The sequence below is a fragment of the Urocitellus parryii genome, chromosome 5 (genome assembly GCF_045843805.1).
Source record: "Urocitellus parryii isolate mUroPar1 chromosome 5, mUroPar1.hap1, whole genome shotgun sequence".
NCBI classification, from domain to species: domain Eukaryota; kingdom Metazoa; phylum Chordata; class Mammalia; order Rodentia; family Sciuridae; genus Urocitellus; species Urocitellus parryii.
In genome coordinates this window covers 65,072,170-65,098,407 of record NC_135535.1, presented here as the reverse complement: position 1 = coordinate 65,098,407, position 26,238 = coordinate 65,072,170, and the positions used below count along the sequence as shown (strand labels likewise).

The 26,238-nt window shown below is 41.9% G+C and overlaps 2 protein-coding genes across 9 annotated transcripts; one reads left to right on the top strand and one right to left on the bottom strand.

Annotated features, from left to right (window-relative positions):
• Letmd1 (LETM1 domain containing 1) lies at window positions 1–24,948 on the top strand. 7 transcript variants are annotated; one of them, XR_003301694.2, is made up of 10 exons: window positions 1–131; window positions 668–819; window positions 3,615–3,730; window positions 4,346–4,428; window positions 6,012–6,198; window positions 6,320–6,421; window positions 6,522–6,674; window positions 7,561–7,657; window positions 8,571–8,736; window positions 24,834–24,948. XR_003301694.2 is itself a non-coding variant. In XM_026398721.2 (9 exons), the coding sequence occupies exons 1-9, from the start codon at window positions 10–12 to the stop codon at window positions 8,639–8,641; spliced, it is 1,083 nt and encodes a 360-aa protein (XP_026254506.1). In that variant the 5' UTR covers window positions 1–9; the 3' UTR covers window positions 8,642–9,197. The 7 variants fall into 7 exon arrangements, 4 of the variants coding, with proteins under 4 accessions (XP_026254506.1, XP_026254508.1, XP_026254510.1 ...); XR_003301691.2 differs by lacking the exon at window positions 24,834–24,948 and adding an exon at window positions 9,596–9,825; XR_003301692.2 differs by lacking the exon at window positions 24,834–24,948 and adding an exon at window positions 8,846–9,197.
• On the bottom strand, window positions 10,287–25,939 carry Csrnp2 (cysteine and serine rich nuclear protein 2). Of its 2 annotated transcripts, XM_026398720.2 has the most exons (6): window positions 25,811–25,939; window positions 25,059–25,165; window positions 20,357–20,591; window positions 19,020–19,279; window positions 15,315–15,611; window positions 10,287–13,690 (listed from the first exon to the last, which is right to left on the bottom strand). In XM_026398720.2, exons 3-6 carry the CDS (start codon window positions 20,505–20,507, stop codon window positions 12,767–12,769), a joined length of 1,632 nt encoding a protein of 543 aa, XP_026254505.1. In that variant the 5' UTR covers window positions 20,508–20,591; window positions 25,059–25,165; window positions 25,811–25,939; the 3' UTR covers window positions 10,287–12,766. The 2 variants fall into 2 exon arrangements, with proteins under 2 accessions (XP_026254505.1, XP_077654608.1); XM_077798482.1 differs by lacking the exon at window positions 25,059–25,165.
• Between the last annotated feature and the right edge of the window lie 299 nt (window positions 25,940–26,238).

Sequence of the window (26,238 nt, the reverse complement as noted above, 5' to 3'; positions counted from 1 at the left end):
GCTGTGAAAATGGCGCTGTCCAGGGTGTGCTGGGCACGGACTGCGCTTTGGGGTTCGGTCGTCACCCCTGGACCCTTTGTCATTCGGAGACTGCAACTTGGTCGCCCTGGCTTTGCTTGGGGAGCCCCTTGGTGAGGGATCTGGAGAGAGAAAAGCACTTTTGACAGGCCTTTCCAGCGGCTCAAACTTGCTTTCTTATTCTCAGGGTTCTACTCCTTGGCCCCAGGATTTTTATTCTTCTTTGCAGGATTCGAACTCTGATCCCGGCCAGAGACCTGATTTCTGACCCTCTCGACTCTCAGTGTTTCATATTGGTTGATCCCCACAACCCGGGCTCATCTTTCAGCCTCTCTTTTTTGGCTTAGGTTTTACCGCCGCTATCTCCATCCACCCTCTCTGTCCTTAGCTTGCAGTTCAGATTGCCCCATAGCCCTGCATCTGTCCAGGCTCATACCACTTCCAGACTTCTCTTCCCGCTTGACTTCTGCCTGATGTGTCCTTCTCAATCTGATTGCTTCTCTCTCCTTGACCCCAAGATCAAGTTTCTTGAACTTCAGGTTTCAAGTCTTGACATACATTCTCTGAGACTTGTTTTTACATTAGGAATCCCAGGTGTGAGGGGTTTCTAGGGCTGGTTCCCAGATAGTCTCTTTGATCTTCCTTGTAGGTCGTCAAAGCTTCACCTTTCTCCAAAGGCAGATGTGAAGAGTTTGATCTCTTATGTTGTGACCAAGACAAAAGCGATTAATGGGAAATACCATCGTTTCTTGAATCGTCATTTCCCCCGCTTCTATATCCTGTACACAACCTTCATGAAAGGTAAAAACAAAGCTAAAATAGAAATAACCGAATCAGCTCTTGGGCAATGTCAGAGAGTTGGAATAAGTAAAATCATTTACAATTTCTGCGAAGGGGGTGTGAGCTGGGATATCTTCTGTTTCATAAATGTTTGAGCATTAAACTAATTCTTATAAATTAGCACTTCTTAAGAATATTTCTAGAGGGGCTAGGGTTTTGGCTCAATGGTAGAGTGCTCTCCTAGTGTGTGCCAAGCATTGGGTTCAATCTTCAGCACCACATAAAAATAAATAAATAAAATATATTGTGTCCAACTATAACTTAAAAAATATTTTTAAAAAAGAATGTTTCTAGAAAGATGTTTTGAGAGACAACCTCTGACAACACAGGAGGTAGAAGAATTATATTCTTGTGCTTTTCTTAACCACAGTTTTTGCTATAGTAGAAATTCCTTGTCTCTCATAAAGACAGGGATTTATGGCTGTACAGACTTGCCCAATGATTTATCCCTTGTCATGGCCCATAAGAAAATGTGGCCTAACTGGGCATGGTATCGGATGCCTATAATCCCGCTACTGGGGAGGCTGAGGTAGGAGCATCACAAGCTCAAGGCCAGCCTGGGAAATTTAGCAAGGCCCTATCTCAAAATAAAAAGGGCTGGGGATGTAATTCAGTGATAGAGCTCTTCTTGGTTTGATCCCCAAATTTCTTTCATACTGCAAAAGTATGAAAGAAAAGAAAAAAGAAATTGTGATCTAATTCTTGTTAAATCTATAGGTAGCATGTTGCCTAGAAAAGGCACTATGTATACTTGGTTTCGTCTTTTTTTCCCCTTTATTTATTTATTTAGTATTTTTGAGATGCAGTCTTGTGGTGTTGACCTGACTGGGCTTGAATTTGTGATCCTCTAGCTTCAGCCTCCCCAGGAGCTGGGATTACCATAGCCAGCCTTTACTTTTTTTTTTTTTTTTTTTGGTGGTACTGGGGATTGAACCCAAGGGTATTTTACTACTGAGCTACATCCCTAGTCCTTTTTACTTTGTATTTTGAGACAGGGTCTTACTAAGTTGCTGGGTGGGGAGGTCTTGCTAAATTGTTGAAGCTCACCTTGAACTTGGATCTAGACATTTATCACTGTGCTTGGCTGATTTTTTTAATGTTAGTTACTAAGAAATTATATGTATGCATATATGCATATATATGCATATGTATATGTATGCATATGTATATAATTTCATATATATGTGTTTGTGTGTGTGTGTATGCTGAGTACATTGGCTCATGCGTGTAATCTCAGTGACTCAGGAGGCCGAGGTAGGATTGCAAGTTCAAGACCAATCTGGGATATATATATATTCAAAAGTCCAATCTTGAGCCAGATTGCCTTACTTAAATCCCTTGTCACTACTGGCCATAAGAGTAGACTAGTGATAGACTAGTGATTCAACTTCTCTGTCCCTTCTCATCTATAAAATGAGAATAATAGGACCTACTTATTGCCCTTATAGTTGTGAAGATTAACTAAATCAACACAAATAAAGTACTTGGAACAGTTCTTAATCTCTAGAAAGAGCCCAGTATTAGCTATTAATATTATACTCTGTACTTTTATCATAATACCAATTATAAACTACCACATTGTTAGAACTGAATATTATCATAATTATTGCAGCTTCACAGACCTGAAAAATCACCTATCATTAGCTGGGTGTGATGGTACACACCTGTAATTCCAGCTACTTGGGAGACTGAGGCATGAGGATTGCAAGTTCAAAGGCCAACTTGGGCAATTTAGTGAGACCCTGTCTCAAAATAAAATTGTAAAAAAGGTTGGGAATATAGCTTAGCTTGCCCACCATGTTCAAGGCCCTGGGTTCAATTCCCCAGCACTGGGGGGGGGGGGGGCGAGAGAAAAACGACCTATCCTTAACTATAAAGTGGAGATAAAAATGGCTGCCTTGTCTGATTGAAAAAAAGAGTCCAGGGTATTTTAATTTGTTTTAAAACCTTCTATTATGGAAATCTTATGACATACTCAGAAGTAGAGAGAATAATATAATTAACTTCCCTGTACTCAACCTCACTTCAGCAATTACCTACTCATGGCTTGGTTGATAGTTGGTAATAAGATTTCTTATTGATTTCTATATTATTTTGTAGCTAATAGAGATATCATTTCAATTGTAAATATGAAACCATTTAAAAAAATTAGTCATATATAAATGTAAGAATTTTCATAGATTGAAGATATAAAATACAACCATAGAAATATGTTGAATTACATAACTTATAAAAGTGTTCCAGTGGGGCTGGGGTTGTGGCTCAGTGGAAAAGTGCTCGCCTGGAATGTGTGGGGCCCTGGGTTCAATCCTCAGCACCACATAAAAATAAATAAACGAAATAGAGGTATTGGGTCCAACTACAACTAAAAAATAATAAAATATTTTTAAAATAGTGTTCCAGAAAGGAGATAAGTTAATAACTGGCAGGGAATACATAGTGTTAATTGAGGAAGACTTCCTGAGATAACTGAGCTAGATTTTTAAAAAGGAGCAAGTAATGAACCTAAAGAGGGAGAGCATTCCATAGCAGATCACATTAACCCAACCAATTTAGCTGGATGAGAGGTGGTGTGCTGGGAGAAAAAGGATGGGTTGGCCTCAAAAGAGTTTCAAGTTACCTAGTTTAAAGCTTTTATATAGAGTAGTGTTGGGTGGGCAATTGTATGTGCATGTGTAAATGAAAGTAGAGGGGGATGCGGTGGAAGATTCAATCTTGGATAACATCACACTTTGTCCTCTACTTTAATGAGGCAGGATTTCAGATGTTATGGGCTGATGCCAAAAAGGCTAGAAGAATAAAGATAAATATGTGGAAGCACAATATAAAGTTTCATCAACTTTCATACCGGGAGATGGAGCATTTGAGACAGGTATGGGCCAAGGGCAGATACCCAGAAATTCATGGTGAGGTAATTACAATTAACCAAGATCTCAAGTATATTTTTTTTTCTTTCCTTGTTCACCACTGATCAAGCCTCTCCCCTTTGCTGTGAAATCAAGTATTCAACTCAATGAGAGTATCTGATGTTTCACCAGAATTGGGTTCTTTCAGAATTACAGCTTTCCTTAACAGAGCTCCATAGAGTGTCTGTCACACTTTTGAATAAAGTTTGTAGGCAATAAAATCCAGCTTATTTCTAAATATATGAGAATCTTCAAGGATCCATAGGGAAGCAGGAAAGTATAAGTATAGTAACTTGATGGGCAGTGTTGAAGCTGAGAGTAAGAATCTAGGACCCATTATGAAGATCAGGAAACATTCACTGAGGGATTTGATATAATGTACTAGATATTATTTGGTAAGCAGAAGTGAACAAATTAGAGGCTTTGTGCTCAAGGAATTTACCATCTAGAAGTAGATAAAAATAAACTCGGTAATTTTACTGGGCTGTAATAGAAGTTTACTGCACAACAGGATGGAAGGGGTTGTCCATTATATTAAAAACTTACTTGGGTTAAAACTACATCTGTTTATTTCTGTCTAGTTCCGCCGAGACATCGCCAAGTGTCTTTTCCTAGGTATCATTTCCATTCCACCCTTTGCCAACTACCTGGTCTTCTTGCTAATGTGAGTACATGCTTGTATATCCCCAGCATCTTGAAGATATATAGATTTTTTTAATTAAAAATTATTTTAGGAAGAACTTCATTTCAGAAGTTAGGCAGAGGTTATCCAGCTTTCTGCTCCAATCTTCTCATTATCCCAGGGTTCTTAAAAGTCCCTTAGTAATACATTGGTTATCAGGATGCATCACAGTGGTAGGTATAGGTGACTTAGCTGCCTTTCATCATGTGAAGTAAGATCATGATCTTCTCCATTATCCCTAAGAACAGTATCCCTGAGAAGCATGTAAACTGGGCAAATTTTTTTTCTTCAGGAAAATAATGCATTTCATATTCTGATATCATTCTTTATTACTTTGTATCCTAAGATGATACTTCTAAACTGTTACCTTTCGTGTTATTCTAATTACTGTTTCTAAATAGTAAACAACCTCAGAGCTTAATAGCTTAAAACCACCCCATTTTCATGATTTTGTGGGTCAAGAATTTGGGAAGGACTCGGGTAGGTGATTGACTTTTCCCATGCATGTGGTGTTGACAACATCTCCTCAGTGATTTTTAGCTACTGAATGTACTAGTTTGGAGGATCCAGGGTTATTCTTTTTATAATGTGTGGGGAGGGGGTACCAGGGATTGAACCCAGTAGTGTTTAACCATCGAGCCATATCTTCAGCCCCCTTTTTTTTTATTTTGAGATGGGGTCTTGCTAAGTTGCATAGGGCCTCACTAAGTTGCTGAGTCAGGCTTTGAACTCAGTATCCTCCTGGCTCAGCTTCCCAAGCTGCTGGGATTATAGGTGTGCACCACCATACTCGGTGGCTGCATGTCGACCTTTAATAACCTGGTCTTGGAGTTCATAGACTCTTGCTCTATTTTGTTGGCTGAATCAGTTACCCAGATTGAACAAAGGCGACATAAACTTTACTTCTCCATAGAGAAATGCCAGAGAATTTGTGGCTATGTTTTAAAACTACCACACAGCTGGACATGGTGCCACATATCTGTAATTCCAGTGATTCTAGCTGCTGAGGCAGGAGGATAGCAAGTTCAAGGCCAGCCTCGGCAAGTTAGTGAGATCCTGCCTCAAAATAAAATTTTAAAAAGGGCTGGGGCTGTAACTCAGAGATAGGACACTCCTAGGTTTGATCCCTACTACTGCAAAATAAACAAAGAAATAAAATTTTAAATAAATAAATAAATCTACCACACATGTGGAAAAGTGAACTTATCCATAAATTTATTACCTTTTTCCATGTGATTAGTAGGTTGTCAACATTACATACAGTGTCCAGCTCTGTCTACAACTCTGTCCAAAACATGTTTGTTACATGTTTAGTTCAAAAGGAGTCATTTTATCTGATTGCTGCATGCTTGCTATTCTACTACTGCTTCCTTTCATATCATATTTCAGTAATGTTGCTTGAAATTGTGCTTCAGTATATCTTTAAACTTTGAGCTTGAGACTCACTTAAGAACATTGAGGTAGATAGTGTCTCCACTCTTCTTGCTAGCATCCATGTCTGCCAAATGCTTTCTTTGAAAGATGTTAGTGTCAGCAAGTAACTTTGTGATTCTTTTTCTTTTCAGGTACCTATTTCCAAGGCAACTACTGATTAAACATTTCTGGACCCCAAAACAACAAACTGATTTCTTAGATATCTATCATGGTCTCCGGAAGCAGTCCCACTCAGAAATCCTTAGTAATTTAGAGAGGGTCATTCCTCTCATTTCTGATCCAGGACTTCGGTGGCATTTGACAGACCTGTGCACCAAGGTATTCTTCCAATTAACTCTTCCTGCAAATTAGGAGTCTTGTTAGAGCCAGTGTACACTAAAATTAGGTATGGGCGCTACTCAGGACCCTCTTAACATCTCCCAATCTTACCTCTCCCAAGATACAGAATGGTACCCACCCAGCTGTACATGAAATCCTGGCTCTCAGAGAGTGTTTCTGTAACCATCCTCTGGGCATGAACCAGCTCCAGACTTTGCAGATGGTAAGCACTTTAAAGACTTCTTTTTTCCCCCAGCCTCATGTTATTTCAGGTTTTTGAGTGATACTATTTGATTTTTTCCTCCTATCCTGCCGTATCACAGAAAGCCTTGAGCCGGGCCATGCTTCTCACACCTCACCTGCCTCCTCCCTTTTTGAGGCATCGTTTGAAGACTCATACCACTGTTATTCACCAGCTGGACAGGGCTTTGGCAAAGCTGGGGATTGGCCAGCTGACTGCTCAGGAAGTAAAATCGGTAAGGGCTTGATTGCAACATCAAGCAATATCCCATAGAAGGCTGGAAGCTTACAAGGACTCCTTGTCTTGCTAAGTCTTTATTCTCTCACCTTATTTCTGTGTCATTTTTCTCAATATACATAGCTATTAGGAAGGAACCACCCATAGTAGTTGTACTTCTGGTTCTTCAAACACCAAAGACAGTATACTTTAGACCTTCTGTTTTAGATTATAGTTAATCACCTTTCTGTTACTGTAATATACCTGAAATAACTAGTTTAAAAAAAAGGAAGGGTTTATTTTGGCTCATGGTTTGGGAGGTTTCAGTCCACACAGTCGGCCCATTGCTTTTGGGTCTGTGGTGAGGCTGCACATCAGGGCTGGGAGTGGATAGTGGAGCAAAGCTGCTCACCTCATGGAATTGAAAGAGAGGTAGGAAGATGAAGAGGGGTAGTGTCCCACAATGCCAGTAGGCCCTACTTTTTGAAGTTTCACCACCTCCCCTTAGCACCAAATAGGGAACTAAGCCTTTAATAGATGGGCCTTTGCAAGACATTTCAAATCCATACTACAGAATCAGCCTCTTTGCTTGTCCTCTATCACTAGTTCAATCTGCCATGGTGAAAGGTCTCTTATGGAATGAGGTTGTAACTTATTTAAAGAAGATTTAGGATTATTATTATTATTTTAAAAAATATTTATTTTTTAGTTGTAGTCGGACACAATACCTTTATTTATTTTTATGTGGTGCTGAGTATCGAACCCAGGGCCTCGCACATGCTAAGCGAGTGCTCTAACGCTGAGCCACAACCCCAGCCCCAGATTTAGGATTATTTGTGGATTTCATTTCCTTGGCATACTCATTGTGTGATTATTAAGGATGATTTCTCTTCTGAGTGGAATAGGCTTGTTATCTTCGTGGCCTGAATTCTACCCATATTGCAGAAGACAGGTGTCGAACTTGGCTGGGAGAATGGCTACAAATTTCCTGCAGCTTGAAAGGTAAAACAGCTTCCATGCTTATACCATTGAAATCCAAGTCATTTTTGTATTTAATTCTGAGATAATTTTGGATTTAATTATTAAATAATCTTAAGATCTTTATCTAACATTTATATCTAATTGAAAGGGAAGAAACTCACATGCCTACCCCATGCTTAGGTAGGTAACTAAACTGATGAGAGGGAGTGGTAGGACAAGAGGGAGTGCATGCTAATCTGAAGCAGAATTTATCAGCCTTGGCACTATTGATTTTTGAGGGGGTCTATGTGCATTAAAGGATGTTTACCAATATTGCTGACCTTTGCCCAGTAGATGCCAGTAGTACCCTTCGTCACCAATTGTGACAACCAAAAATATCTCCAGACATTGCCAAATGTTTCTGGGGTTGGGGGTCCAGCAGAAAGGGGCAGAGTTGTCCCAGTTAAGAAGCACCGATCTAAAGGCATTGAATTGAAAACAATAGAAAAGTACTCTACTAGCTAAACAGAAAGTATCTGAGGGCGAGTATCAGGCGTATCAGTCTTCTGTTCAGAACTTTTGCACAGGTTTTGATGTTTTCTAGGCCTTTGCATGTCAGGGTAGGTATACTAATCTTGAAGCTGAGAAATGCCCTAGAGTGCCCATTTCTACCAGGAGAATGCCAAGGTAACAGTAGTGCTGAGTACCATTGCCACTTCTGAATTTTCTACTGTCATCACATGAATCAAGACATAGAAGATGAGTTAACATGAATATATAGTGGAAGCGAAGGAAAGCATTTGTACAGGGGCTGGAATGAAGCAAGAGAACTTTGAGAACCATCACCTCTGATTCCCCTTACTTGGCTTCCTGCTTCCAGTTTCAAGTCCTATAAACTGAGGCAAGAAGGTAGATAGTCCTCTAGCCAAACCACTAACGTTGATGGTATTTCCAGAAGCTGAGCTGTCCCTCTTGCTGCACAACGTGGTCCTGCTTTCCACCAACTACCTTGGGACAAGGCGCTGAGAGAACTGTGGAGTGGATGGCAATGTCCTGCAGTCGCGTAGCATAGCAGTGTGGGACCAAACAGCACTTGTCAGCAGAATCTGTGCACTTCTCAGGTGTGTGGGAGGCAGAGGAGTGGGTGCAATGGGCTACACAGCACACTACCCATGAGGGAACTGCAGACATTCCCCTTACAGCTTGAACTAAAACAAACCCTCTTTTCAGGGATGGCCCATGTGAAGTGTCCTCCCATCTTCACAGTAAGCTGGAGCTGGCAGCAACCTCTTAACTAGTCTTTTCCTGTGTGTGTTATGGTCAGGTCCTATAAAGTCAGTTATTGCCCCCCCCCCCGGTGGGAATCATTTGGCCTAAGATTCATCAACTGCCATGTTCTCTACAGTTGTATTCTAAAGAATTTCTGATTGGCACTTGGTGTGGTGGCATGTGCCTCCCCGTGGCTTGGGAGCTGAGGCAGGAGGATCACAAGTTCAAGGCCAGCCTCAACAAGTTAGCAAGAACTTATCTCAAGAAAAGGGATGGGAATTTGGCTCAGTGGGTAAATGCCCCTGGGTTCAATCCCTGGTACCAAAAAAAAAAAAAAAAAAAAAAAGAAAGAAAAAGAAAAAAAGAAAAAATTTCTGGCTGGCAAGAACACTGCTTAATCTGGAGCATTTACATAAATGTATATCCTTCAATGTGCTCTTCCATCCTGATATGACCCAAGAGGGATTTTTGTTTTTCTTTCTCACTGGCATGAGCTAACCACTTCCTTTCCTTTTAAAATCCTTTGAATACCTTAAAAATTTGTTTTCAAGTATTAACTTATGGGAACATTATAAAGGAAAAGATTAAAAGGAAGTACCATCTAATCCCTTCCCTAGTGTTTACAGCCTTCATCCCCCATTGTCTTAATTTCTGGGCTGTCATACAGCCCATAAAGATCTTAAATTCTTTGCTACCTCCACTGTGTTGCAGCAATCCAACTGTAACCAACAGTGGCTGCCTTCTTTGGGCCATGGGTCAAAACCCATAAGGTACTAATTACTGCCCAGCCCTGGGAGACCAGGAAGATCTGCATCAAGATAGTAAGTTGGGTTTAGCTTTTGTGTGTACATTCTTGACCTATAGTTCTGTAATAACTTATTGTAAATGCATGGAGCACTGTTTTAAACCCAAGTAAAGACTGCCTGAAATCAGTTGATGGAAATTACTTATGCACACTCTAATCATTTTGCTAAGGCTCCTTTTCCAAGACTGACATAACCTAACTAATGGGGATTTAATTGGTTGATATAGATCCTTCTGACAGAAGTTTTAAAGGAATTGATTTTAAGTTGATCGTTGGGTGGATATTTTAAGGTGGTAACCAGGAAAAGAGAAAATGGGAATACAGTCAGCGTGAAGGTCTAACAAGGCAGAAGCAAAGCCTGCTTCAGTTGAAGAGGTACGTAAGAGCACCTGAGGCAAGATAGGCTGAAGAGAACATTCTATATTTCTATCACAAAGTGTTTCTTTTGTTAACCTTAATTCCTAACTGACCTAATTAGTTTCATATGCAAAGCTGGAGAAGCATCTTTTTCTAACAAGTAACTAAATTGTGGCTGGCCAAGATAAAGAATAACACACCATTCTTTTGAATATTTCTTTAATATTACATTTAAATATTCTCTTTAAATACAGCATTATCACAATGTAAAGAACCTAAAGGGGGAAAATTGTTTTCAGAGAACCAGACGAGCTTTGGATTCACATTGAAAATACTACTTGTATACAGTATGTGAGAAAGGAAACTGGAAAATAAGAATTATGTTAATAAGAATCATTTTTTTTTTAATCAAGGCCAAGACTAAGTGGGATTGAAGCAATCTGCTTCTATGATCAGAGGCCTAGCTCTCCTAGCAACCATGAGCTATAATTTTGTCCAACTCGGGTAGCACCAGAAGTGAGATGGACTAGGCTGTAGAAAAGGCCCTTTGCTTGACAACAGCTAATGCTAAATGTTAATATTTAGCATTCAGAAGTTTGGGGTCAGCATGAATCAGAATTGTAGAGTTAATGAAGGGATGGACTTAGATTAAGAAACTAGAGTTTTGTAGAAATATCATGTATCTTACCTTATGGATTGGCAATGAGTTTAATAATAACAAATTTAAATTCATTTGATCCCAAAGGCTAATGTATTTCTTAGTGAGCTGTTGGAATCCACTTCCTAAATTAAGCGGGAGGCTTCCTACGGAGGGAGTGTATAGAGCTCTCCCTCTCCTAACAAACTTGAGAAAATATTTTTTTCCATAGAACTAAAATCCCAAGTAAGTTTCAGTCTTATGTTGCATGGTTCCAGTCTAAGGTCGGGGAGTGCAGCTCAGTTTGGAAAAGCATCTATTTCATATAGATTGAAGGTACTTAAGATTCAATTATTTTGTGAGGCTGGGTGATGGGGAGAGATATGGACCTATGTAACTTAAGACCTTCCCTCCAAACATAAAACCAAGCAAAAACAGGAATGAACAGGAAAGGCGGAATGGGTTAAAATATTTATCTGTATTAAATAAATACAAGGCCCTCAGGCTTAGATTTTATAAGTGAAATGCTGCTGCCACATACCTGAAGGCTGCTTTAACGTACCAGGGCCTGGCTATCCCCCAAGAAAAGGCTTTATGAGCAAGATAAGTAAGAATAATTATCTCCTCCACTCTCCCTGCCCACCAGAAGTGTTTTTTAACTGGTTAATAAATCATACCAGATGTGAAGTATGGTGTTAAAGATGCTAAAGAATAGTGTTTTGCTCCCTACCATTTTCATTTTAAAACAGAGGCAAAGGTCACTTTGCCTATAAAATAAATCAGTGTTGATCATGGAGCAGATCTTGATTGAAACATAAACATAAAAGGAACAGGAACCATTGACAGAGGTAAGAACTGAATTTGAGTCCCATTTTATACATTTCAAAGGTTACAATCAGATCTTAATCCTTTGGAACCTGGAAATTCTACGTGGCATCTAAGAATTGGTAGATTCCAATTTTATGTCTCATCAAGCAGCAATAAACATTTGCAATTCTTGGGGTTGAACTGGAGTAGTATAAGAACTGTGTAACCCTGTATATCAAAGAAGGACCATGAGTGTGCATACACAAAAAAAGAACAAAAACTAGTCGGTGACCTTAAATTGCCACGTCTTACATTACATTTAAAGCTCAGATCTCCCAAAGAGGGGGGAAAAAAACCTGTGTGAAAAAGTAAGCATGACACAAATAAAGTCATCTTTCCAGACAGCAGGTTGTTCCTGCAGCCTCCTTTGGATATAGTTAATGCTCCATATAGGCTTCCTAGGGGATGGGTGAGCCCAGCCAGAAACTGCCCAACAGAGCTCATGTTAAGAGGATGGCAGAAGCCTCAGGCTCTTTATACCACATCCCCAGCCAATCTCACTTTTTCTTCAAAGGAAAAAGGATGGAGGAAAAAAAGACAAGTTTAACTCTAGTATCTAAGAACATGTGAAAGAAACAATTCAAGTTACAGACCAAGAATCCCCAGTATGGGGAGCAGGTCAGGGAACACCAAACATGTCAAATATTAACTTATTTATCAAATAGGGGATCGGGGGAAGGTATGGTAAATTTTTAGAAATCCTGGAGGTTTTGTACAGAAACAGAGACCTTTCTGCCTCTCCTCACTAGATCCAACCAGGTGGCCTTTCCAATAGTATGATTGGATATACCAAAATGGGTATCAGAGCAACCACTGAGAAATAAGCTTTCACTCTGCCTGGAGCCCAGGAGAGCAGGGACTTTTTGCCCTGTGTACAGAGTCTCGTGTTCTGGTCCCTACATAAATAGCTGCTTGAATTACCCAGATCCTCCTGTGAGGTCCTACGGCTTTGTTCCAATGGCCCAGAAAGCTCAGTGTTCAGCACTGTGCAGCTTCCTCTAACCTATCCCCACATCAAGCTGGGGCTGGTTTCCTTGGTACTGTTTCCCTTTCAAAAAATACTTGTACAAACAATCCTTTCCCACCCATTTCCCATAGACCCCAATAAAATAACATGGGAGCAGCAGCTGCTTCTACAGTTTTGTTTTGAAATGGCATTAGATAAAATAAGGGAATAAATAGAGAATGGGTGCGAGGCAGTATCTCCACCCCCACTTCACACTGCTAGAGGGAGTTCTAGGGCAGACTCTTCAGGGGGTCGGTCCTCATTCTGCTGGGAGGTCTTCTCCACCCCACAGCCTTCTTCAGTGTCCGTGTGGAAAGGGAGGCTTGAGGGGGACCAAGAGGAGCGGAAGTCTTCATTCTCGGGCTCCTCAGAGTTACAATCTTCGGGCAATAGCGCTTCTAGAGTGGGTGTTTTCCCCACCTCTGATTTACAGAGGGCATCTGGGTCTGCGGGGCTGCAAGCCACCAGTGAGGTAACAGGGAGAGAGAAGACATTCAGATCCTTCTCCTTGGGGAAAGAAGCTGTGCCTTCTTCTGTACCAGGCTCTCCTTTCACTCCCAAGACTGGCCTCTGCTCCACCTGGTAGTAGACCAGGGGCCCGCTGTTCAAGTAGGATGGGTTGTTCACCGTGGAAGCAGACGGGTGGTCTGAGTTCTCAGCAAAACACAGGACAGAGGAGCCTGGGGGCAGCTGAGCCTGAATGAGAATGGGGGCTGAGAGACCTGGGCACAGCTCTTCAGGAACAGCCAGGGGCTCCTCCAGGATGCACACACCCAGGCTCTCAATGCTCGAGTCCAGGCTGGCGCTGGAGCCGCTAGAGTCTTCCTCGGCCTTGAGCCGCTCCAGTTCCTCTGCGCTCTGCAGGTGCATCACTGCTGTTTCATTCTCCGCGATGAACTCTTGGAAGTCCTGTGTCTCGGAGCCCTGGGCTCCTGTCAGGCTGCAACTGGCAGTGGGTGAGGGCTCCTCCTCTGGGGCTGCCGGGCGGCTCACCTGCCGCTTGCTCTCTAGCTCCAGCTTCATGATGGTATGGAGGTAATGAGTCCGAACTCGGATTGGATTAAATTCAATGCGCCCAGCCATGTTCCCACAGCCATCCCTGGAGCAGCCACACGGAAAGGACATGCGATCCACCTGAGGGGGACACAAGGAGGGTGAGGCAAGACTCTAACAGTGAAGATAGGAGACATTAGCTGGCAAACACAGGCAGTTGGGATTTGAGGTCTTCCTACGAGAAGCAAGCAATTCAAAACCTGCAGCACAAGCTGACAGCACTAGATGGCGGTTACCAGACCACTTGTGCTTGCATTCCAGCTCAGTTATTAATTAGTGGTATGACCTGGACTCATGTATTTCTCCCTAGGGCTTTGTTTCCTCTTCAGAATAAAAAGTGACAAAAATCATATCAAAGGCTCCTTTTGGTTAGAGAATGCAGAAATACCCGAGTGCTGACTGTTCTCAGTAGAAATTTATGTATCTAGGGACTTCCAGAATTTACCTGGTCTTCTGCAATGACAAGCATGGGAAAGTGAGTGGAAGATGTTACTAAAACAAAGCAATACCTTCTGGGAAACTAAACAAAGGTGCCTTAGTTTGCTAAGGTGCTAGAATGAAGGTTCAAGCAATGGCCAGCTGTTTATTATCATTTCACTCATTTTTCCTGGGGATTGACCAGTTTAGTTCTGAAGCATTAACCAAGATAATTTACTTACAGACCAGGGCTATCTGGAAAAGAGATGCTTTCTATTTCCAAATTTTTCCTTCATATCCAAAAAGAAAAAACAAAGACAAAAAATTGCCAAAAAAATAAAACTAGAAACATGAATAAACAAATATTCAATGTCTTCCTAATGGTATCAACTTAAAGAAATCTGCATACCAGGTCTGTCATTAGGTGTGTAACAGACTGATTCATTATGGGACTTTAGTCTGAAAAACAATTTATTGGCCAGATCTGCTACAACTATTTGTTACCTAGTTAAAAATCAGAAAGAAAAGGTTGGTTGGGAAAACACAACCAAAACCACTCAGCATCCATATGCTCAGAATACAACTTCCAGACAAATTTTTTTCTCTGGGCTATTTCTGCTATTTTTCCATTGAAATATATCTTTGCAACTGTTCCTTGTCACTTAGCTGATGTTACTTTTTAAAAATTTTTTTTTTGTTTTAGTTGTAGTTGGACACAATACCTTTATTTTATTTTTATGCAGTGCTGAGGATCGAACCCGGCCCTTGCACGTGCTAGGCAAGTGCTCTACCACTAAGCCACAACCCCAGCCTGGCTGATGTTACTTTCTTACAGAAAACTAAGGATTTAAGCTCTACCAGCCTAGGCTTGATCCTGAATTAAAGGATCTCAAAGCCATTTTGGTTTTTATAAAATTGGAGTAGAGGTTCTACAAGTGTTTGCAGATAGCATCTCTAGGCCCATCTCATTTCTCTGCTTCCTTTTATCTCAAGGAATCAGTCAGGAACAGTTATTAAATGGTAACCATACTAACCTCTGTTCTTTCCTTTGCTAACAGCTGCTTTTTATCACCTCTGAGGTATGAAACACAAAGATAATAGATACCTCCACAGCCTAAGAATCCTGTCATGCTTGTTTCCTTTGTTGGTGGAGGAGGGTTGTGGACTTGGAGTGTGTTCACAGCTAGGGGCTTCCATCCCTGGATGGGCAGCCACCCATCTTCCCTGGTACCCACACCATACCCCATGACCTTGATAGATGCACTATCTCAGGCAAACTTTGACTAACCTGGCATTTAATCCCAGCCTGGCTACAGGCACATGCTTCTGGGTCACAATATAGTCGACAGTCACAACCACATTCTTCCCGAGATAGGCGGATGGCTCGAAGTTCTTGCTTCTCTTCAGCATCAATGCGGTGAACCCCAGAAGCCCTAAGCAGGGCCCGTCGCCTTTTGGTGGGAAGAGGCTGCAGGAAGAAGTAATCATCCACCTCCACATTTTCCACATCAATGTCTTCATCTGAAACATCATCCAGTGTCAAGCCATCAGCCTCTACCGACTCCACGGTCCCATTCTTGGTCAACTGCAAGAGACAGGAAAGGTTAGCCTCTGAAGTATTAGCAACATAAGCCTCCTCACAGTAATCAGGATAGCAGTGTTCCCCTGAATTTCTGCACTGGGGGAAGATCTGTGTTATTCCACACAGCAGTCACTCTACAGGTGGCTCTGAGCACTAGAAAAGTGGCAACTGACAAATCAAGTTTTTAATTTCAGTTGATTTTAAATTTAAATAGCCACATGTGGCTAGTAGGCACCATATTGAAAAGCAAAGGACAAGAGAATAAAACCAGAGCAGAAAGGCAGGAAATCTTTTGTGGCTCTAATATCACCCTGTCAACAAAAGGGACATCATCTTTCTGGGTTCAAGCTTCTCAGAAAACCACTGTCTCATCCTCCCTCCTAGAAGAAAATTTATTCCCAGAAACACCAGAAACATTCCCTTTATTTCCATAATTCAGCTCACTTGCTTTTTTTTTGGTATGGGGAATTAAAGCCAGAGGTGTTACCACTGAGCTCTATCCCCAGTCCTTTTTATTTTTTATTTTGAGACAGGGTATTGCTAAGTTGCTGAGGCTAGCCTTGAGTTTCCAATATTCCTGCCTCAGCCTCCTGAGTCTCTGGGATTAGTGGTGTGTGTCACCACTTCCAGCTCAGCCTATTTTCCTTTTGACATGGGGAAAAAGGTATATCAATAGCTGGTTATTCCTGAGATTAACAAATAACCTTGTAAAACACCCTTCAATGTACACCTCATAGAACCTAAGACCACCTTCATAGGAAAAGGGTTCCTTAAAGTATTAAAGTGTAATAGCAGCTAAAAGGTGTTTGCCAATGAACCTGAATCCTCACAGCATGAACCATTATTTGTGCATGCTCAAAAAAGCTTCATTTTATTGGTGGAAAATGAGCAAATTATCAACAGCAGTCAAAGAAAGCCCTCCCAGCCCAGGGTGTAAAAGAAATGTATTCTTTTTCCTTTCTAATCCTTTTTTATTTGACTTCAAAGAAGAATTCCATGTCAGGTAGGGTGGTATAAATAAAACCAAGTGTGCTATCTAAGGGCAGAAATCTGAGTTTTCTGGGCTAAGAGGATAGAAGCCAGGAAATGGAATCTGTGGAAGGACAGATTGAAGACAATCTGTGGCTGAATGAGTTCTGCAAACTCACTAGAGAATCCAAGTAAAGAAAATGAGGCCCCACAGTTCCTGGGGCTCTGGAAGCTGCTGGCAGAATGAAAGCTGAGTGACTGGAGTCTTTGGTTTATTTCATCAGACAACCAGAGAGAGCGCTGGGAAAGTATCAGCTCCTGGGAGAGATGTGATGCAACAAACCTGAGCAGTAAGCTACACACTCAGTTTGCTTGCTTGTTTGGGGGAAAGGGGAAGTTGTCAGGAATGAGGAAAGTAAAGTGCAGGATCTTGGAATTCCCAGCCTTATTTCTGAACCAGACAGGCAACTACAAGGTGCCCTTCTATAGACATTAGGATTGCTTTTTTCTGGATCACCCGTGTGGGCTTCCCTTCTACTATCCTCTCAAAGGAAAGAGATTAGAGATGCAGAGAAAGAAACCCATGTAGAATGTAGATAGGAAAGTTTATTCCGACAGAAGTGGCATTTCAAATCAGTGAAGAGTCTTCTAGTTATTAAGCGATATTGGGACACCTGAATATTCTTTGGGAAAGAAGGGCTATATTCCCGATCATACCATTCATGATAATGAATTCCATATGGACATAACAAAATACAAACTAAAATATTAGAAAAATTGTAGGTAACTAAAGCTGCAGAGCTCCAAAGAGTGACAGGAAAAACAGCTGAAAAGGAAAACAAATATTAAATGGCAAATATATTTTTGAGACCAACTGCATCCCTTATAGGATGCTAAAGACAGGAAAACTTTCTAAGAAAAAAGTAAACTAGACCTGAGAAAGGTCAAGCAAGGATTTTTCTTTGGACATTTAAAGACATATTAGATGCCACTTCTGCTGGTGCTCACTAAATGAATATCCTGCTAATAAGGAGGAATCTAGTATCTCAGTCCTGCATTTACCTGGCTTTGTCCTTGGAATTCCTATTGGGGGATGGGGCACAGAACTGGATTGGATGGTGTCCTGCTTTGATAGATTATTCTACTACCAGATTTAGAAGAAAGGCGTTTTCTTCTAGGGCAAAGGAAGAGCGCCTTCACTGCAATTAACGAGAAGAGTGTTTGCTTGCCCAGCTGTTGCTATAGTAGCAGGAAGATGATAGGGCCAGTGATGGAATTCCTCAGACAGAAGAAAGGGACGCCTGGGTGTCATTCTAGTTAGAAAAACAGGTGTAAGGCTTTTAGGAGTAGGCTGAGGGAGGCAGACATAAAGCTTTCAAGGAGAGATAGGAATAAGATTTGGTCAGCCTATATCCTCTGTCACTAGTTTCCAATTCTACCACATTCTAGAGAGTCTACAACCTTGGAAAAATGCAACCACCTATTTTAACATGGGTCACCATGCTTTAGGCCCAAAAGAAACCTAGGGGAAATTTATTTTCTTTTGTGGTGCTGGGGATTGAACCCAGGGCCTTGTGAATAGTAGGCAGGTGCTCTACCCCTAAGCCACATACAGCCATGGAAATTTTTGAGACCTGTGAAAACTACAGCCATAGAGTGCCAAAACAGTACTAAAGATAGCAAATGGGGGGCTATAAAGAGCCATCTGAGATGGGTCTTTTCCCAGCCCCTTTCTCCACCTAACCTAAAGAGCTGGTGCATATCAGATGATAAGATACAATATTATATGACTCTTAAGTACCTATGTGATAATGTAATGAGGTCATAGAAAGAGCAGAGAATATGAAAAGACCCCAAATCTGTCCCACATATCTGGGCAAGGGAAAATCATTTGGTAAGAAATTGAACATTGTGTTCTCTTTGAGTTCTAGGGGGTGACAGACCTGAAAGCATTCAGGTATGCACATTTTAAATTAAAAAAAAAAAATTTATTGGATGGTTGGGGGTGAGGAAAGGGAATTCCAGAGAAGGGTTTTTGCTATTCTGGAAGATACCTCCAGAAACAAAAAGAAGGGAGGCTCAGATTTTTTTTTAAATATTTTTTAGTGGTTGATGTACTTTTATTTTTTATTTATTTATATGTGGCGCTGAGGATCAAACCCAGTGCCTCACACATGCTAGGCAAGTGCTCTACCACTGAGCCGCAACCCCAGCCCCTCAGAGAGATCTGATTGCAAAAATTGAGACTTCTTTTTAGAAAGCTCTGGAATCTCTATATGACAAGGACAACCATCAAATTTTAAAAAATCAATGGAATTTCATGTCCCTATTCAGGCCAATAAAGACAGAAACTTGACAATAATCCTAAAATCAACAGACCTAGATCGGTTCCCACATTTTCTTGGCATATGGGAAGTACCAGACCCCGGACCCCTTAGGCACCTTCATTTTCTTGGCATGGAGTTTCTCTTCCTTCAGATGCTCACGAAGAATCTCTCGATGGTTCACCTCCTGCTCTTGTGCAAACTCACAGAGTGTATAGCTGCGTACAGAGTTGTGGCGCTGGGCCATGCCCAGAGAGCTACCACCCTGGCTGGGCACACTGGTGAAACCCTGGCGCCTGGCAAAGTAGTATACCGTCACCTGGTCAAAGCGGACATTCTTCCTCCGTAGCTGCTTCTGCCGCTTCAGGATGGATGTGGCTGAGAAGAGAGCACAGAAAGAGATTATTAACCCAGAGATGGCCTGTTTTGGGACCTTGCTCTTTCTCATTCATCTAGGCTCTTAACTTCTCTCCTCTAAATGCGCTCCTTGCATCTACAGAACTTTCTAAAATTTTCAAATCATAAATGCATAGTTAGAAAGGACCTTGAACCTCACTGGTTCATACTACTGCCTCTAGACTGACATCACCTAAACAGATTACCACAAAAATCTATTTTTAGACAACAGCTGGGTAGAGGACTGCTAGGTGATCTTTTTAAGATAAAACAATCTATAACTTAACTGACCACATGTGGCAATTCAAGTTAATTAAAATTTAAAAAAATTTAAAGTCATAGCCTCAGTTACACTAATCACATTTCAAGTGCTCATGAGTCTTATGTGGCTAATGGCTACCACGGGACAATGCAAATATAGAACATTTCTATCATAATAGAAAATTCTTTTGGACAGAATTTACCTATAGCAGGGGGGAGGGCAAGACTTTTCCCCTAAAAGGCCAGATAGTAAATATTTTAGGCTCTAAAGCCATGGTATCTGTTGCAACTATTCAACTCTTATTGTCATAGCATGAAAGCAATCACAGATATAAGTGTATTCCAATAAAACTTTATTTACAAAATCAGGCCATAGGCTAGATGTGGCCCTTGATTTAGATGATCAGAAGTTCTTTCCAAGAACTAATTGAGCCATAAGAATTAAGAACTCTGGAGGGGTCCCAGTTGTCTAGGCAGCAAGCATGTATTATATCCTGGTATGGCTCTTAATTTCTTGAACCTCTGGGGGGATTCTGCTTGGGGAAGGGTAGAGTCCTGAACTACTTCTTCGATCTAATTCAGGCTACTCTGGGGACCCACAAACCACAACACAAATAAAATCTGTAAGAATAATTCAGATTTCAGTCTACACTAACAGAGCAACAAGGTCCTCTGCAAAGCAAGGAAAAACTGTGATAAGGGCAAATCCTGAAACTGGACAGATGCTATCTGGAGAGCTGCAGTAGGCTCTATGCTTGGGGAATTTGGGCGCAGGCAGGAAGGGAGTGGCTTACTCACGTGTGAAGCTGGCAGTTGTAGGAGGATTGAGGCTGTCACAGCTGTCAGCACTGTCACTGCTGGAGATCTCATCATCTGAGTTGGAAACTGATGAGCCCACATCCACATCATCAAACTTCCTTTTGAGACTCGAGCCCGTGAATGCATCCATTGGTTTCAAAGGGTTTCCTTGGGGAGCCTACCAGGTTGGCCCCAAGCTTCTGCTCACCACCAGCTAACCCGCTGCATTAGGATTCTGCCCAGGGGAAAAGAGGAATCAGCATTCCTAAGACAGACCCCTCCTAAGTCTACATACACAGCTCTCTAACTGAAGAAAGAAAGTACCTGACCTAGCACTAATGTCTGGTTCTTAAGATTAGGTCATTTCTCAACTGATTCTGGCCAGTATGCGCCTACTTTTATTTTCTATCTGCTCCTCCAGGATCAGTCACTCTTAGAATAGTGAGAAGAGTTGCAGCAGCACCCTTCCCAATGGAGGGAATGCCTCTGATTCCAATCCAGCTGGGCTTAGGCTTCATTAGCCCAAGATAACAGTCACTGTTCTTCTGATCACATAGGAGCGGTTCTCCAAGGAACCAGTGGGAGGGACTGGAGATCAGAGGTGGAATTAAACTTTGCCTAAGCCAAGACTAGACCCAATTATTTTTCCTAGTAATAACATAACAGCCTGGCACTTCTCAAAGTGTGTATCTTAAATATATTAATTTCATGGATATTAATAGCTTTTACATGGAAATAGCACTACTGTGTCAAAATTGTTTAGAAAACTGCTTATGGCAGAACCTCTTAGAGGCTTTTAATATATTAATATACACGGCAAAGGCCGGGAGTAAACAGAATGCAGTGTTTCACAAACCTGATTATGGAACCCAATGTTTCCAAAGTATGTTAGGGAACAGATAATGCTCAGAACACACCTTTGGAAATACTGCTCCAGGCTCTCAATTTTGAAGGATACTGGCAGTCATGAATACCCTTGACCCAGATCTTCACAAGTATAAACTGTCTCACCAACTTTTAAAAAGGTCAAATTTAATACTAAAGGTCCCAAGATTACAATCTGTACTGGCTTCAAAACCCAGAATCTGGGGCTGCAGATGTAGGTAAGTGGTAGAGAGCTTGCCTATCATACACAAAGCTCTGAGTTCAATCCCTATCACCACAACACAAAACAAAAGCAAAAACAACCAGAATCTTTCATAATCTCATACTGGTCTATCATCATCCTCTGTGCAAGGAGAATGTAGCTTTACAATCTTTGACCTCTAAAAAGAAATCAGCAAGGGGAAAACAAATAGCAAAAGAAGTGACAATTTTAATTCTGGTTACATCAATATGGCAGGCAGTGTTTTCAATATGCTGTCACACAACCAAGGAGTCCTAAAGTTCACTTCCCAGGTACAAATCTTTCTCCTTATCTGTCTTTGGACTTAAGTTCCAGAAGGACATGAATTTGTTCAGGAGAAATGCCGTCAGAGCCAAAGCCATGTGTGATGAGAAGCCTCTCTTGCTTTGCCTCTGTAATGCCAGAATCTCCCCAGACTATGATCTCACTAGTTGCTAATTATGCAGCAGGAATAACAACACTGCCCAGAACGACAAAGCTGCATTACTGCAGAGTAGCTACCCAGAATATATACCATGGAGGAAAAAGGTGCCTGTACAGAGCTATTTTTCTGGCCTGTGTCTCTTGGAAGTAATTTGGATCAGCTCTAGAAAATCAACCAGACCTAATAAGTACTTTAGGAAATATATTTTTAGGAAATATCTTCTATTTCCTAATCTATTCAGATCATATCAAAAGTCTCTAATTCAAGTTATAAGATGTACCTAAAAACCCTCAGCTGTCATAGGTCTCAGACAAACACATTTTCAAATAAATTTGGGCAGGAAGGAAAAAAATAATTAAGTACTTCATAAGAATTGTAATTAAAAGTGAGCCCAAAGTATCTTCTGTTCTTTAGGTTACTAATCAGAGTCTATATTCTTAGGACATGATGAGAATGGAGAACACTGAGGACTTTAGGGGTTAAGATTTTTGCTAGGCCAGGTGCAGTGGCACACGCCTGAGGTAGGAGGATTGTGAACCTCTGGAGCCTGAGGTAGGAGGATTGTGAGTTCAAAGCCAGCCTCAGCAACTTAGCGAGGACCTAAGCAACTCAGTGAGACTCTGTCTCTAAATAAAAAATCAAAGGGGTTGGGGATGTGGCTCAGTGGTTAAGTGCCCCTGAATTCAATCCCAGGTTCCAAAAAAAAAAAGATTTTCTCTGGATGTAAAGATACCTAACAACTAATAAATTTCTCATTCCACTCTATTATTGGTCACAAGGGCATGAGGGGGACACCTTTATAATTGAATACTCATGTGAGTGTAAAAAAATAAATAATAATAATGCTGACTACTGAACTTAATTTTTCCTACTTAATAAATACCTTATTGCCCACATGAGATATCAGACTGAGCTGAAAAATCTGCTTTCTCAGAAAGGGCTCAAGTCCACTTTCAGTTTTAACTAGCTCCAGTTAATGCTAGTACTAGAGAAAAATGGCATTTTCCTTGGCCTGGAAACACTCAGGATTTATGATCAGAAGCAAATGTGCACTCCCGTTTTTTCCTCAGGTATACCTTTGCTTCAAGTAGTTTGAGTGTCCTTTGAATATTTCTCTTTAAATCCCACACTAGTTTGGGTCTGGTCCAAAATCATCTTTGTTACTAAAATTCTCCACTGTCTTAACTCAGTTGCCCTCTAGAGTATAATTTCCCTTAGGGTTACCTTTTGTACACTCAAGTGCAGCAAGGATTGCTAGCTGCTTTATCTAGTCCCTTCCTCCTTTTTTTCTATGTCTTCCCCACTTCTACTTCTGGAATAGTGGTTTCTGGGTAACGATGGAGGTAGGTAAGAAAGAAAAGAAGAAAAGAGAAAGAGAGGAGGGGGGAAAGAGGTGTATGTGTGTATGTGAAATCTAAGAGAATCCTTCAGTTATCTGAGAATAACCACAATCTATACGTATAAATAATGAGCCATGATCGAACTATCCCATTAATAAGATCTGGGAATGCAGTTCAGTGGTAGAACGCTTGCTTGAGGCCCTATGTTCAATCCCCAGCACCAGAAAAAACAATAAAATGAAAACAAGCAACAAAACAAATAAAATTGCATCAACTTGGATGGAACTCCAGAAAATCCTCAAGGAGACTGCATTGTTCTAGCTCTATTCACCTTTCCCAAGATTTATGAGCATCACTTTTTCTGTCATTAACTTCATTATTTAAATTTTTAAAATTCCAACTATCATGGCCTAATAATAAAAGTTTACATTTCAACACAACTCTCCTTGCTCAACTCTCTGATGTGAACCTGACAGATAAAGATGCTCATGAGCACCAAGAACAAACTTCCCAACCATGTTCCCTGAAGAGATTTTTCTTTGCAAGGGAAACAACTAGAACAGGTTCTATACTTGCCCGTTCACGAAACTAATCTTTCATACCAGAACTAAAAATGAGTCATTCCCACTTCTCTTAAATATCCACTGGTAGAGGATCAATGCTTGTGTTCAAGAGATAATCTTATAAGTTATACTCCAAGCACTTAAACCTATATGGAAATAATCAAGGTGAGACTGGAAATGCAGTCATAACTGACAGTTAACTGTCAAAATGACCAACTCAAACAACAAATACTTTTGGACAAATAATGTATCCCTCTATAAAAGCTTTTAAATGCCAGTGAAATGAAGGTCAGCTGACACTTTTTGGCTATATGCCTTATGGTCTTTTCTCAAGTGTTGGTAGATGAACATTTCCAAAAGGAATATGAAATTGTTCAGATTTACAGTATGTAAAAGACTTTAGACTGGCACCAAATAAAACCAGAAGATGTATTTCAGTACTAAGATCTAAGTTTTTTCAGGCCCATAAGGTGTCCTATAAGCACCAAAACAAACCCAAAGTCCCTGCATATGTGAAACTAGCAAGAGGGTCAACCCAGTAAAAAGTTTTGTGGAAGAATATATATGCAAAGTTTAGGTAATATCAGCCTCTTTCTTAAATGAATCCAAAATAATAAAACAGGGTATATCTTTCAGAAGAAGTCTCCCCACTCAACTGGAACCCAATCTTCTGCTAAAGGTCAAGAGACCAAAATCTGTAGTAAGATCCTATGGGCTACCCATAACTGAGTTAAAGGAAGTAAAGCTTACTGCTAAAGTGTCAGGATAAACTTGACTGAGATAGTATCTGCCATGCTCCCCCTTTTATGAGATACTGTGATTGATTCTCAAATACTATGAATTTCATGAATCCATGTGTCCTTGTGATCACCAGGTTCACAAATTTAAAAAAGCACTCAAGTAAAAACCTCCTGTTTAAACAAGGTGTTTAGAGAAAGCTCCCTTCCCATACTCACTCGGGTTTTTACCCATTCACTAACACAAGGTTAGAACTGAACTTTCCATGTCTGAACTACCATCACAGGGAGGACACAAGATCTTTGTGGTAGAAATGGAACATGATGCTGCATTAGCTCTCAAGGATATCCCGTCATTTATAACTCTGGCACACACCAACATCCTGGCTTTGGAGATTTGCAAGATGGAAAGCCAGTAAAGAAAAGGAAAATCTGAATTAACTACGGATTTACCATGAACTGAAAACTGCAGGACAAGGGTACAGTGTTGTCTCTTGGGGATAACTTCTAACCTTTCATAATGAAGAATGGTTTGTGTGTCACATTGCCACTCTAAACCCCTTTAAAAGGCTGAATCAAGACTAAAAGGGATGGATGGCAGTCGGCTGCGTGTTTGGGCCTGTAAAAAAAAAAAAAGATCAAGCTAGCAACCAGGGTAAATGATGCTTTCATTTTCATACACAACGCCAGAAAAATGGGGGATATCAGGAACCAAGGCTTAAGGGTCATGTCAAGTCACCAGTTCCCTTTAATAAGCAACCCTGAGGAATCTTTCAGCTCTCGACCCATTTCTGATTCCTGCTAACCTTCCCGCTCAATCCAATCATTTGCAGCCCGTACTCAGCCTTCCTCATCCCTTCCTGCCTGCTACTCACAAATTCCCAACCACTCCTCCCACATTTTCCTCTACCCCCCCCCCCCCGCCACTTCCCTCCATCCTACATCATTCTCCACTCCTTTCCGAACTCAACCTCATCCGCAATCCTGCCGGCTTCCAAGGCGCCCATCCGTCTCCCTCGAGCTACCCCCGCAGTCCGGGCCCGCATCCTCGGTGCCCCTCGCTCCCACGCCTCTCCCCTACTCCGTTCCTTCCCAGCGGCGCCCCAGCTCCCCGCCCCCCGACCGCTCCCGTCCGAGCTTCCCTCATTTCTGACCCCTCCATCCGCACGGCTCTGGGTTTGACCACTCCTCCACAGCCGCCCGAGGGCCGATCCCAAAAAAGGACGAGGCGGCACCCTCTGCCCCGCACCCCCAGGCCCATTACCAGCCCCGCCGCAGCTGCCTCCTCCCGTGATGGTCTCTGCCGCCCCCGCTGCCGCCGCCGCCGCCCTAGCCCGGGTGGGAAGGAGGGAGGAGTGAGCGAGTCCCGGGCCCCGCGGCGACGGTCGGGGAGCTCCCAGGGCGGCAGGGCGGGGAGGGAGGGCGGGTGGGCAGGCCGGCCGGCCGGCAGGCAGGCGGCGGGGGGCGGGCGGCTCCGGCAACTCAGGCGCCCCTGGCAGCAGAAGCACAGAACCGCCCCGGCTCCGGCTAACAATAGGCTCCGGCCGCAGCGCTCCGGCTCTTATAGGCGCCGGCACGTCCTAGCCGAGCCCCGAGGCAGGCTGGGAAATGGAGTCTACGTACCGGCTCCATGCCCAGCTGCATGCTGGGAGTCGGAGGCGGCGAGTGCCGCAAACCAGAAGCCGGCCGGCT